Source organism: Branchiostoma lanceolatum, chromosome 12, assembly GCF_035083965.1.
Source record: "Branchiostoma lanceolatum isolate klBraLanc5 chromosome 12, klBraLanc5.hap2, whole genome shotgun sequence".
Classification (NCBI taxonomy): Eukaryota; Metazoa; Chordata; class Leptocardii; order Amphioxiformes; family Branchiostomatidae; genus Branchiostoma; species Branchiostoma lanceolatum.
Window position 1 is genome coordinate 14,907,113 of NC_089733.1, and position 15,237 is coordinate 14,922,349.

A 15,237-nucleotide genomic window follows, 5' to 3' on the forward strand; every position below is an offset into this window, starting at 1 on the left:
ATTAACCTGAAATCCAACTGTGTTAACTTACATTAGCTTCTCCCATACTGGTCCGTATGCTGCCAATCTATTATTATAAAGCAACACAAGATAAACACATGGAAAACCACCCGCTAGCGTGACTACAGGGCACTCGTTAAAAGAGAGTACGTAGGACATACTGGAAGCCAATCCTATAGTTTCTACCTGGCCGAAACTACTGTACTCTCTACTCTATCTACACTGCATGTGTCCTGCAAAATTCAACTGTCATCTTACGGAAAATAGTGTAGTAGATGATTTGGATCCTTATCGGCGATTGGTTCTGTCATAGTCTGGATGGAAAATCTACCGGGCATCAAAATCGTACGATTGACCTACGCCGGCGAATGTGACCGCGCGCCTGCGGATGGATTTCCAGGCTACCGTATATCATGATGACCTGGTATGTTTGAGTTCTGGTTCTGGCCAGTATTAGGCGGTTGTCAGTAAAGGTGCGACGGGGACACAACTCTGTGGTCAACCGCACCGTCGGATAGGTCAAGTCCTCCGGAGAACGGTAACCCGTACCACATGCGAACTGTTTCTATTTTTGGAAAGGACGCCAGATCGGAAAGGTCGGTGATCCGGAGAGATTCGCGGCAATTTTGGCCGTCGCCCGATCCGTCTGTCGCCTGTCGTCTGATTTAGTACAAGACAGAACTGTATCACGTCTGTGGGTAACCGCATTTTCCTCTTGGCAGAACTCCTCGTCCTCCCACAGACATACTTGACTCATACTGTGGGTGACCCTACACGTTCGTTCGATCGGACCCTTGTAGTGCCTAGTGGAACATACGACAGCAAGTTTCATTGCCGTTTCAGTAGCAGGGAGCGGTTGCTAGCCCTTTCCTGGATGCTTGACCCCTAATCTCTATCATAGGTAGTATAGAGATTAGGGGTCTGGCACCCAGGCTATCGTACTCGATGACCCCTATCGAACACAGGACCCCATTTTACGTCCCTTTCCGAAAGTTAGCAAAAATCTTCAAGTTAGCAACTGATGGGAAGCATGAGTTCAACTGTGAGGCTGATCATGCTTTATAAAAAGGTGCACGACGCGTTTAATTCTTACATATACTTTGGGATCTAGGACGAATGCCAGTTTCATCTAATATGGCAAGAATTGGAGCCACATTAAAGAAAAGAGGAAATAGTCTCTTTCACCTAAACACCCGGATAGACCGGCGAACGGGTGGAGTATTCGCCTTGCATTCGGAAGGTCAGAGTTCAAACCCCAGTCGGTCATACTACAGACTTGAAAACTCACTTATGAGAAAGAGCATGGGAGTTGCACACACACCACTACCTGTAGGCCTCTATTGTAGCGGCCTTGTGTGGTCGGACTGTACAGAGGGAGATAGGTATACATATACATACAGATGATATTCTTAACAGGATTAACTTAAGACCCGCGAATCGGAGATGGATCTTTAAGTAGAGGTCCCTGACCTCACTGGCTAAAACAATATACGATTATGAAATAAAGATGTGTGTTTAAAATGCATCCTACTCGCAACACCAGTGACTCTCTCGGTATATCATACACTGCCTTTTCAAAACACTACTATTTTAATACTGAGATAATTCATTCTTTTTAATTAAGAATGGCAAAGCCAGCACTACATAGAATACATCCTTCCAAAAATAAAACCCTCAAACTACTTCAAAATCATATCCAGGTGCTTGAGTAACTGTTTTTTTCGTATCTCATTACCTGGATGTCTAACCTTCATCGACCGTACTTCGTATGAAGTTCGTGAAACGTCCACCCGCGCAAGAACACATCAAGTGCAACGCCGTCTGACCATATCACTTCAAAAGTCTAGACTATAACCTTCCGACCGAACACTTAACAACGTAAATTTACTTTAGCCACCAGTTTCCCGACCCTCCTACAGATATTTCATGTTCAAATTGAGCTAGATCGTAACAGATTTAGTTCAAATAAACTTCTGGTTGCTATAAGAACACGCGTTTATCGAGTAACGTTACATTGTAGACAGAACTATTTGATGGGGGCGTAACACCAAGACGGACAGAAATCGACATTCACTCCTCATTCAAGTTTAACAGTATTTTTTTCCCAGAAACGACGCAAATGAAGTTTCATCTAGACATTGTGGCCTGTTCATTTAGGATTGTTAGTTCGACAGACATGCATCACGCAAAAAATGGCAGACTGTGTCATTTGGGCCTAATCATAAGGTTTATTGCGCCGTCAAGCGGTTAGTTGTAGAAGTGCAGACGAATCTCGATGTAGGGTGTGGAACTGTTCGGGAAAGTGTTACAGGTTTGCGTAGCAAAACCTTTGTTGGAGCCGTTGGCATGTATGGTAGCCGCCATCTTGAATTGTGACGTCACAGGGCCGCCATACCATTTTATTGGGAGGGGCGTGTTTTGGGGTCGCTAGCGTTCTCTCTATTTCTTACAAATCGGCACACAACTATCACACATTCAACTCAAATAAAAAGAAAAATTCAATACCAATTTATATCTATAAAAAGACCCCGCTAAACTAACATAGCAAAACTGAAGTATATGTAGCACAAATACTTAACTCTAGTATTCACATTTGTATAAGTCGGGATTTTATGCCTTAACATGTTAACAGAGCCTAATCTGCAGTACCGTTCCAGGCCGCCGACAAGAAAAGTGGCATAACAACATTAAGTAGACAAATTTCTGTCTTTTCGGGAATGGGGAAATCACGAAATACTCGCAAAGGGGCTTGCATTCTTTAGGCATATACATGTACATGGCTTTGATTTCTAAAATGGGACCATTTAAAATGAAGAGTAACAATATCTTAGACATTTCATTACCAAAACAGGGGGAGATTTGGTCATAAATGATACGTTTCCTCATCTTACATCTTACCAACAGAAATGTACGGTAAATTGCCATGTTATGAAGTACTGCAACACCCAACCCTATTTCGTGAAGAAGGTAGATCTCAAGCAAATGAAGCGGCGATTATTTTTGTCTGTTCGTCAATCAGTAGATCCAATTTCAAAATACTGTAAAGTGAATGGTTCACTTAATGGTGCAATATAACTCACTCTGGACGCCTGGGGGCATTTCTTGATGTGCTGACTTGTGACACCATATTCTAAAACAAGACAACCTACAATACTGCATCTATTACGTAGACGTGAATGCACAACAATACAGAGCGAACAGCAGGTTCTTTTTTTTACCACGAACTATGAATCTCTTATGCATAAATTAACTGTATCGTCCAAAAGAAGCACAATAGTTACCAACTTCATTTCCTGCGTTGCTACAACCCTAATGAACGCTTGCATTCAGAATGGGAAGAATGCAACGCCACGATGAACTGGATATGATTTTGGAAACGGTCAGACGATTCAAGTAGCACCCACTACTTTTCGTCAGTGACTCTGAGCAAGATTTGTCGAACAGTAGGTTCTTTTTTTACCACGAACTATGAATCATTATACATAAGTTAACTGTATCGTCCAAAAGATGCACAAGTGTTACCAACTTGATACAACGACATTTCCTGCGTTACTACAACCCTAATGAACGCTTGCATTCAGAATGGGAAGAATGCAACGCCACGATGAATTGAAGACATGCAATGAACGTCTTAACATTTCAAGTGATTTTATTTGAAACATTAGTACTTCAGTACATCGTCTGAACATCGTATTCGCATGTTACAAGTTTATCTGATCAACAAAAAATTACAACCGTGACTTTTTTAATCCGCGCCAGTTAGCTGTTACAATAAAAAAACAGTGACTGCCTTAAACACCCGTACGTTTGTGAGAACTGAGAAGTGACATAGTACTTTCAACATTCAGAACCGGTAACCCTTTTTTTGATCTGTTTGAAAACGAACCGGTAACCAGTATTGCCCCGAGAAAGGTGACAGAAACGTCTGTGTGAAGAAAACACTTTTGCGTAATTTGTTGTGTATCCATCCGTGAATAGTTTCATCAGGTTGGTAAGTCACTGAATAAAAATACTCTTTTTACACAACCAAGAGATTTATTCCACCGACGTTTCGGTGACCATCTGTCACCTTCTTCAAGGCAAATTCTGACTGGTTCAGAATATTCTGCGTTTGGGAATGCATCTCATTATGTATAAGCAGCAACACCTGTGCTGCAATGCTATGTGAACCAGTCAGAATTGCCTTGAAGAAGGTGACAACAGATGGTCACCGAAACGTCGGTGGAATAAATCTCTTGGTTGTGTAAAAAGAGTCTTTTTATTCTGTTGATGATCCAGTTTAAAAGAACGCTGACACCACGGACTCATCATCCCTGATGTCGGACTCCGGCCGGCAGCAGTCTCCGAACACAGAGTCCTCGTCGATATCGTCCAATGAGAGACTCGAGAGCTCCGACAGCTCGAAGTACCCGGATGTGGACGAGTCGCTGCCTTCCCATGATGCACAGTACGCCCCACTGTCCAGGCTCTCAGACACACTGATCTAAAATCACAAAAGAAGCAAGAAAACAACAATTAGAAAAAAAAGAGACTTTTAATGTCAGTGAGTAGTGTCGGTGCTTCTGCCCTATGGTATGACACTCACGTGACTTTAAGCCCTAGGTCTGTTTTGCCCACAAATATGACGGAAGCTAAAAGATGCGTGTAAAACACTGTGCGAAATCATGCTGCGATTCTAGTTAAACGGTCAATATGTGCGTGGTTTGGGAGGACAAGACGATTCAAGATCAGAACAGATCGCGATGTGTCGTCAGAGAGAATCAGGATTCCGTCCTTGTGTTTCCATGTCTTTAAAGTTAACCCAGCCTCACAATCGGTTCCAATTAGTTGCTAACGGAGAGACCCTGGTTCAATCCTGGGAAGGGCATCACGGTTGGGGCTGCACCCGCCTTTCGGAAGGGACGTGTTCGAGGAGGTGCCTTGAGCACGTTAAAGGGGAGGGCTCTCAGTCATGTACAAATATACCCTGTTAGTTGTTACTGAAACAGCAAGGAAACTCAGTTGCTGCCCTACGTGCCACTAGTCACTACAGGGGTCTGAACGGAATGAAAACTAGTCCTGCGAGCAAGGCTAACTTTAAAACATGTCCTTTCACGCTAGGTGCACAGGACCATCTGCCAGCGATCCTTAAAACAACGCCAGTCGTTTAACACAAACATCAAGAATGAAAAGGTCAAGAGATGTTATTAGGGTGAGACCAAACAACACGTTTTACATAATGGGTAGGAAACAATTGACGCACGACATTTTGCTTGTCGTATCAGGCAGTAATGATAAGTTTGAAAGCGTTGTAGACAAAATAAACATCAAGAGCTTTTAGGGGATAATGTGTTGTAAGTCTGTTTGTTAAAAAGAATGGGAGTAGTATTAGTATGTGCGTTTGTAAATATACCATCGTTCAGACCCTTGCAGTGCCCAGTGGCGCATAGGGCAGCAAGTTTTCTTGCTGTTTTAGGATAAGGGTATATTTTACAGGGAGGGGTGACTATCAGGCAACTCCTCGAACACGGGCCCCCATTTTATGTCCCTTCTGAAAACGGGTTTAGCCCCAACTTGTAATCAAGTAAACTTTGCAAAATTGAACAAAAAGACAACAGAGTGGGACATACACTTTTCAAGTGTACAGGACCTAAATCTAATACAGCGGGCGAACATTTTGTAAGATGTGTTCACGTTGGTCTTAATGTTGTTATAATGACGTGTCCAGTGTATTACTTCTCTATTACATTTTCAACCCCGAAAAAAAAACTCCTTTCCTCTTCAACCGCGAAATTAAGCCCCAGCTAAAACTAGTAAATGAGATTCAGTATCACATTTCCGGGGTAAATTTGCCAGATGTTTACACTGTAAATTGGCCACTTTATCTCCAATTATCATTTTCCTTATCAAACTTGGATCCCCAGGCTTAAGATCTGAAGTAGGCTTTAACGGTGTGCAGGCGGGAAGACCCTGTGTAAACCGTCACCTAGCAACCGACGTCACAGTTCTGAGCTCCCCTATCCTTCTGACCAAACAATGGGCAGGTGAGACTACACAGGTAGGGTGGGCGGGGTTGGACTCTCAGGACAGGTGTGTTGACAGGCAAATGATAACAATTAGGTCGAAAAATGTAGTCTCCAAGCAGAGGAATGGGTCCGGCTGTTTTTGACGCACTGGATGGGTTGGCCACATAAAGAAAACGGTACAAAATAGAGTGTGATGTCACTGATGTGTGTGTGTGTGTGTGTGTGTGTGTGTGTGTGTGTGTGTGTGTGCGTGCGTGTGTGTGTGTGTGCGTGTGTGTGCCTGCGTGTGTGTGCGTGTGTGCGTGTGTGTGTGTGTGTGTGTGTGTGTGTGCGTGTGTGTGCGTGTGTGTGCGCGCGCGCGCGCGTGTGTGTGTGTGCGTGTGCGTAAGAACTCCTTGCGATGATATTTCATATGTGGGCAGGTGTTGTTGACGCGAAGGTCAATGCCAATTTTTGACATGGTGACTGACCTTGGTACTGCAGCGAAACTTTCAATGACAGAAACCCATTTTTCGTCACGTACATTACTTCGTAAGGAAAGTATGCGAAGGACGTGTTTGAAAAGCACACCGTGCAGAAGACGTCCTCTTGAGCCGGTTTGTAATCAAACAAATGCCACAGGGTATTGAACATGTTTATTCTGACAAGTACTTCGGCTTGTTTGTCGACACAACTCCTCAAATGTTGTGAGAAAGAAGGCGCCCTGAAAGTCGCCCACGGTGTTGTTTTTGCAGTTCAAGTGTTTAGACCTTGCTGCAAGCAATGTAAGGAATTTGTATAAGCGAAACATTTCAAATGTGCTTTCCGCGTCTTACTTTACATGTATAATACTAAAAGAATTTACAATGAACACCCAAGGGCACGTGAGTGGCGTAGAAAGTCCGAGTGACTAGGCCAGCGGACACGAGATCTAGAGCTGAGGGTTCGATTCCTGACGAGATTTAGAGGTGGCGAGTTCCATTCCTGGTTAGACGTTGTGTCCGTGGGAAAGGCACTTAGCACGACTTTCCTCATGTGTAAAAATGGGCACCTGACTTCGGTCGGGGAGGGCAAAAGCGGTGGAAGGAGAGGGGTGGGCTCCGTGCTCCCTCATACCGTGACCCTAGCCAAGACACATTGGATAACAGCCCACTGCCTTTCCGGCCTCAAAAAGACCTTTTCACCCAGGGGCAGGCTTAGTTGATAGCGTCAGATACGCTGGGTTAATCTCTGTAAAATCAACACTAACGCTTCCTTGCGCTAAACCCTAATTCTGTGGGCTTTTCTCCTTTGAAACGTGCGCCGACTGAAAACACATAGCTGCCGGCACAATTCCTCTTCTTCACACCGTTTACAGCTCGTGTTGAAACTTATGCTAATCTCCAACTAGATGTTGAAAAGAACGTTTTTTGACTGTCCATGTCTTTTTGTATTTACGATTTCCTCACACCTCTACTAACACCTACTGTAAAATCGGAAATGTTCGCGGTGTTTTTATGTTCGCGGTTTTCGCGCTGAACTCGCCACTGCGAACATTTTCGTTCCGTCTTCTGCCAGCCTACCCTCTTGTTTCAACCGCAAACTTAAACCACTACCAATAGTCCATTTCTCCCTGTCGCGAAATTAAATCTCTGCAAACATCTCCCCTTTTGTAGTATTAGGAGATTGAATGCCTACTCCAATGATATGCATGGTTACTTCAGGGAAAAAGTTGTGTTTCCGGTAATTACTGACTGATCCTAGCAAAAACCTGCCCACTTTAGCCTTTTGTGGGCCAAGCGTTAGCAACGGACATTTCATTTTAGATCTGAGTGATGAAATTTGAAACAGAATTCCAAGTTGTCTTGCAATTTTCTTACAAACTTTCTGTATATCACACTCTGTTAACTGATTAAGGTTTGGGATAATTGGTTTGACTAACCATGATTCTCTGCGCCAATCGGCTGCGACGACCGATACAGAACAAAAATCTCAATGTCAAATCCACGAGCTCTAATCCACGCACCTGTCCCCAACTAGCACCGGTTCAAGTATGGGTGTACTTTGTATTCGGTATAGAAGTGTGTACCATATAAGCAGGTACTGGGCATTTGGAGTGTGCTACGGATGCTTAATTGGCTTTATGAGGGCATCTGGGTGGCTTGTTTTTGGAGGATGAGAATCAAACTTAAATGCTTTTGCTATTTGTCTATTGTGCCCCTGCCACACAGCAAGAAAACACATCGGGTTTTTTCTGGAGTCATCGCGCGATTTTCAGAGATCGGCCGATGTTGGCAGGTCACCGAGCCCCGTTCAATTTGACGGGGTAGATTTTCAGGTGTAAATTATAATATGTTTTTGATGGGGTAGATTTTTAGATGATCATACGCTTGAGTCTTTGGAGATTTTTTTAAATTCGGAGACCTTCGACGATCAGCAAATACGGTCGAACCTGGTCGACTGTGTGACAGGGGCTATAACAGTTATAGAATTGTCGGCTTTTGCAACTTGACTTTTGCAACTACCTACCTACCTACCTAGTTCCTTGACCTCCGGGTCGTTGGGGGGAGGGGACTAGTTGGTCTGAACTACCGTAAAAGTAAATAAACAAAAAAACAACAACAACAATCAAATTATACCGTAAAGGTATTGATAAAAAAACTAATACACACTAACATGGTGCTCACCTCACTCTGCAAGTCATCCAGCAAGGAAGAAGCGTCGTCCGTAAACTCTTCTTTTCTTCCCTCCTTCCTGTCATACCAGTTCGTTGTCTCTTCTGCTTTCAACGCTTGCGTCGTTTCGTTCTGTTCTTTGATTTCTAACAAAACAGGGTTCCCATCCGGGTCCTTGACCATGAAATCGTCACCTATTTTGTACGGTTTAAGATCCGCCATCTTAGCTACGCTCTCGGTCGCAAACTTGAGCATGGCCTTTGAAGTCGGGTACGGAGTCAAGTATTCCGAACGCTTCAGGGCGAGCTGGATATCAAGTCCCGGCTGGCTATACAATGTGAACAAACAAAACCCTGGTTTCGAACAAGAGGGTTTCTTATTCTGGGTCAATCTGGTGTAAAAATCCACCATGGCGGAAAAATTCCGGACCACCAAGTTGAAGCGGAATACTTCGTTCCCACAATGGAGGGGTTCAACGCACCACAGTGGGAGTCGCGACCCTTGGTCAAAGAACTCCTGTTTGGCGATGCAGGAGGCGTTGGTCGTCCGGACCAGCTCGAGACGGTGGTGAAACCTCCACGGGGGCCTGTGGAGGCAGTCCCGAGCAGAGGTGGCCGACAGGTCGCCTGAGTCTTCACGGAGTAGGAGGACCACAGAGATGGCCTGTGTGTTCCCTTCGGCTTTCTGTATCAATATAGAATGAATGAAGGTCATTGCTCGGCAGTTGTACATTGTACAATGTATGATAAAAGTAACAAAGTTATATATAAGTACCAGTCATATATAAAGCAACACAATATTGTAAAATATTACAACTATAAGTACACTGGAAACGCCAAATAACAGTAACTCAAGCAACTAGATATGATTTTGGAAAACCATATCCAGTTGCTTGAGTAGCAAGCTTAAATGGTATTCGCTAATGAGGCTTAAATATTTGACACTCCTTACGTAATCTTTAAACTGCATTCAAGCAGTCGTAAATACCATCACTAAAACTCAATCTTGATAACAACTTTGCGAACAACATAAGTTCCGCATAAAACATAGGTATCTTCACTTGATTGTGAAAGTTGCCTTTAATGTTGCAAAAGTCATGTTTTAAAATGCGTGGGAAAGTGCGTAATATGCAAAACAGTGGCATCGACTTTCTAGCTTCCTACTCTAACAAAATCATCACCCTATATAGTCTGTAATTCAAAGGACACCGCCGTTTTCATACTGCCACTTTTGTATAAAAGAAATTAGAGCTAGATGTATCTTCCCGTGGGGGGGCATTTTTTCACGAGGAAGTAATGACTACTGTGTATTGTATCTTAATTTTCCAGTCACTAGAGGGGGTATGTGCGGTAGGGGGTGGGAATAGAATTTACACATAACAGTCGAGCGGCATACAACACAGAAGCTCTGTATTTACGAAACAACATTACCGACTGGAAAGTACACGCGAACGATGCCAAAATGGGTTAGAATAACACGCGCGAGCGTCCAATAACACGCCGCTTCGAAAATGGCGATAATATTCGTTATACGGTTTTCAGTGAGTCTGTAACAGGTAAAACCGATCTTCGAAACGGATCTACGATAAACGTTTCCAGGCACAAGACAGCTGAATTTTATACGACACATACACAACTGTCCTAAGATATGCCCCCGATGCCCTGTCGTACGCCTACGCGTATCGTACGACAAATGTTTAATACGAAATTCTTTTCGTCGTGCGATTTTCAATAAGGCTTCAACAGAACCGCCCGCCAACAAGAATCCACGACAAACCTCAGTCACAAGACAGAGATACAACACAAACACGACTGTCCTAAGACATCTAGATGCCTTCAATGTCATGTGCATGAGATAAATGTATCGTGTGACGAAAGGGACTCACAGGCGCTAGTTCACGCATACAGTTTAGATCTAGATGTCACCTCGCTTTACGTGAACACTCTATTACGATTAGCAATTCATGAGAAGCCTATATCGTACTACTAGTACTAGACTTTGATCCATTTTGCCAATGGATCAAAGTCACAATATTAATGTTTTGACAATGTTCTAAATCATACTAATACTAACGTAACACCGTGACCTTATTTTTTCCTGGGTGAGTGAGAGAGAGTGAATTTTGGCTCAAATTGTAACGATCTGTATGCATGCTTTGCCACCATTCATGCGTAATATGCAGAATGGGTGAATACACCCATGAGAATGAAGACATTCTCTTAGGCACAGATTCTCGAATTTCACCACTAAAATTATGCCCTAGCGTTAAGCGTCACCTGAATTTCCAATATTTTTTCATTACAATTTCCACCTTTATACAAGAAATTTATTTTCAACATACTGATTTAAACAATGGACAAAATAACACAATTTCCTAAGCATAAATAGCTAAGACAACGGCTATTGACATAATCCAAAATAACCGTTGATCTGCTTTACACAAGTTTTAGTTTGAATTAGTAACCATTTTTCACTCACTGCACAGTGTACACATATCATTTTTCCCACAAAGCGATCCATTGTGGTAAGCTCTAATCTCCAAGCAGATGTAGGGACCCGGCTTATTCTCGACATTTTTAAGTTTACGCTTGTTTCGCAACATTTATTGCTCTTTTCTAGTATTGTATCTTTCAACGGTTCGAAAAAAAGTACGAAATGTTGCAATTAAAAACAGGCGTTAAACACTAAGAATGATTCGGATCCTTGTATCTGCTTGGAGATGAGTAAGCTCGCTATAGAACGTTAACCACAGATACGTATCAGTCCCCGGGGGGATTTTTGTACCGGCCTCTGTAAATACCTTAATCCTCGAGATGAGGTGTCCTAGATATGAAGAAAAAACAGATTATCTACAAAGGGGAGTTTGATTAAGGTCTCACCTCCAAACTGGGCCATGCCGGTTTGTGTTGGGAAATGCAGACGAGTTGAAAGGCCGGGTCCATCCAGGAAAGGAGAGGGCGCAGCGCCCGGCGGTACGATTGTGCCTTTCCTGTATCACTGGCGTACAGTAGTAACCTACATCCAAACGGGTCCTGGACATCCATGGCATAAACTTCTGTTCCTCTCTTTAAAGAATCCGTAGAATTAAATTATAAGAGATGAGCCCTTTTCTGGCTGTAAATGTTTGAAATGGCGACGTTACAGCGCCGTTGGGAGCGTGCGCGTGACACGAATGCCAAGGCGACGTCTGATTATGCTGAATTTTCTGTCAGTTAATTCACGCTGTGCGAACAAGACGTCGGTTCATGATACCGCCAGAGGCGGTGTACAGATAGACCCTTTCCGTAGATAGAGAGGAATCAAGTCTTTCTCGCGTCACAACAATACTGGTAGTATTGGTCGTGCACAGCAAAGCAGCCGTCAAATAGCAGTGATTACGATGCTTTGAAGCACATAGACGAAACGAGTTTTCTGCATACGTTCAGGCTATGGTTCAGCGACGTTGCCAACGTTCTCTCGCAAACGCGTAGCCAACAAATCCGGTAGAGTTCGTCAGGAAATGAGACGATGCTTTTTCACAACAGCACTTCTCAGGAATGCTTCCTATGAACGTCTCAAATCACCGGATAGAGAAACCAACCAACCTTAAGAAGTCATAAAAGGCGGACTATCTTCTTAAGCTTCTTCACCTTTAAAGGAGGCGGTCTAGATCTTCCTATTGTTGTAGTTGCACAGTTGAATTCCGTACCAACTCCTGTATGTCCAAAATTGTCTGCATGCGCGGGAAAAGAGGATTGCGTGCTGTCGTCTGTAGTGTTTTTGGTTGCCCCTAGCAACCGTATCAGAGCATGCATATGATCGCCTGTTCACTTCTCAAACAATAAAAAAGAAACATGCAATTAAAATGAGCAGGAAGCCGTTCCAGTCACTGATCCCCGGTCATGATTTTGAGTTCCCACACGTGCACAGAGAACTATCTTTCTGTACAATTTCTGAAATATATACTTTTCACGTAATAATTACCGATTTTCTCCAACGTTGAACCGCGGAAAAAGCGACGTGTTCGTCAATAAGCGTCCGCCAATCAGCCGACGAATATGTACACAGGTGTCCATTTGTAACCGTCGTAACGTCACATGCGAGCCTGCATGCAAGTGTCACGGTTGTCGATACAAATAACGTCACAGCGCCTCTGTTGAAGTGAGGGTTCCGAAAGGCCCTGGCATCACTGTGGCACTGCTTTGCTACTGCAGATCAGAAGGCGTGACATGCTTGAGAACGATCGAATCTCACGAGTAGAAACAGCGTTATGTCCCTACTGTCTTCCTATGATAATCGATAAAACAAACGTACGCACAGCAAGCTAGACTTCCAACAGATCTTGTCTTCACTGTTGCGACAGTTCGAGGCGTTACTTGAGAACGATACTATCCAGTGGAAATAGCTATATGTCGCTACGTTTGTCGATAAAATAAAATACCACCGCCAGGTAGGATCCGAAACGGTTCTACACCTATCTTCACTGCCCGTGTCGACGGCTTTGCTGCAGGTCGAGATGTGACTTGAGAACGACACTGTCGAGTAGAAACGGATTTATGTCCCTACATTCGTCCCACGGTTGTCGATAAATAAAATACCACCGCCAAGGTATGATCCCGAACGGTTCTAACTTCACTGACGTGACTGAGTCGGCTTCGCTACAGTTGGAGGCGTGTCGATACTGTTGACTGGAAACAGCTTACAGTCAGCGATAAGTCCCCACTGTTGTGCCTGCACACGGCTGGAACCTTATCAACGCCTGTTGTCATTCAGTCGCACTAATCCGTGTTTAAATTTAGATCACTGCCGTGAATGCTTAAACCATCCCCCGGTTGACGCGTAGTTTTCTTCTTGGTTAAGGTCCGGAGCCACGTACGTACGAAGCAAGCCGCCCAATACGCACTCTCAGCAGTCAATACCTTGCAAAAATCCCATCCACGCCGCAGATTCAAGTAGATATATCCAGGAAATTATCATTCATCAATATTGATAAATACCGAATAATTCTCCGACTTGGTAGGTCCCAGAAGAGGAAATAGCATCCTGTATTCCGGACCACGACTCTTCAATGCGGATCTGCCCCAATGAATGAAAGCCGAGCGGCCCTGGGGTGGTATTGTTGGTCGCTACCGGTGTTTATGTCAAAACACCAATGCATTTATATCAAGGGGGCGAGTCAAAGGGTCTGGTTTCTTCAATTCTTTAGTGTCCTTGTTTATACTATATCTATCTATCTATCTATCTATCTATCCATTCATCTATCTAATATAGTATATATGTAATAAATATATAAATCTATCTATCTATCTATATATCTATATCTATATATATATCGTAGATGTCTAATTTTGTTTGCGGGGGAATGTGAAACAACGCCGATTGCATTTTAGTGTACACTCTTATATTCGATGTACATGTACTAGTTCTTCGATCTCTACACATTTTTCAGTACCCACGTGGATTAAAAACCATGTACATGTACGTCCACTGAATCAGTAAGAAAATCACAGAACGCAAATTTCAGACATTCTATCGTCGTTTCACAGTCCAATACGATAGGCGTACATGTGGCAACTTCTGAGACTGTCCCCTACTAAGGTCTTTGCAGGATTTGGTTTGAAGAGTCTCTGTGCGGATTGTTGGCTTCTCTAGAGCAACTCTAAACAAAGACAATAGAGGGCGCTTTTCCACTCTGGGGTTATCAGGGGATACGAGGGGGCTTATCACCTGATGGAGGGGGCGATCAGATGACCTCATAAAGTGCAGGTCACTGCACACACGGATGTGCGTTAAGCGGGTATCTCACAGGACTGCGTCTAATTTCCCTAAATCAAGTTGACCTTCGCAATGTTGCGCAAACCAAACTCACCATTGGCAAAATGGAGCAAAACGGCGCAATTACTGCAAATCTCTTGTGATGACTTTTAATCACCGTGCATTGTTTTTTTACGTCAATGGTAACACTGCGATTTCCAACAATGTTATCTTGTAACTGATTCGGAGCCGAAACTGAGAATGTGTTTTTGTGGTGGATTTCAGTTTGCATTGGAGAACTCATTGCATTGATCAGGCACAAATATTTCCTCGTTTACAGTAGTCCCCCCAGGAGGTACTGCAAGTCTTAAAATTTTGCAGTGGTTTTATTTTTGCAGTTTTGGCAACGCAAAAATTAACGAGTTTACAGTATCATTTCTAATTCATAACACTTAATCTATACACATGCAAGGTTGAATGTCTAAGTGAGAGAATAATAGGTTATTGGCATTCCAATTGTCCGCCATGACAGAAGGTTACAGGGCCATTGGGTATCATTTCTGACACTGAAGATGAATTCATAACACTTGAACAATCTACATGCATGTTATAATATACAAGTGAGACAAATGACCTGCAGGCTGGCACTTTTTGAAGACCAAGGGATCGACATTCTAACTGTCTACAATAATGGAAGTTACACGGCCATCAATTTTTGGGTAGTACAGTGTACTACATGTCAAAGTGATATTGTAATTATGTAAATTCGTTTATTTTTTGCAGGCACATAATTTCGTGGTAGAAGGGTAAAATAGGTTTTCACAGTGTTTTAGACTTTCGGTCGAAATAATTTTGTAGCACAGTAG

At 43.2% G+C, this 15,237-nt stretch overlaps 1 protein-coding gene across 1 annotated transcript; it reads right to left on the reverse strand.

Moving 5' to 3' along the window:
* Positions 1-3,631: 3,631 nt before the first annotated feature.
* On the reverse strand, positions 3,632-12,479 carry LOC136446183 (protein FAM124A-like). The gene is made up of 3 exons (XM_066444496.1): positions 11,518-12,479; positions 8,651-9,322; positions 3,632-4,483 (listed from the first exon to the last, which is right to left on the reverse strand). Exons 1-3 carry the CDS (start codon positions 11,680-11,682, stop codon positions 4,280-4,282), a joined length of 1,041 nt encoding a protein of 346 aa, XP_066300593.1. The 5' UTR covers positions 11,683-12,479; the 3' UTR covers positions 3,632-4,279.
* Between the last annotated feature and the right edge of the window lie 2,758 nt (positions 12,480-15,237).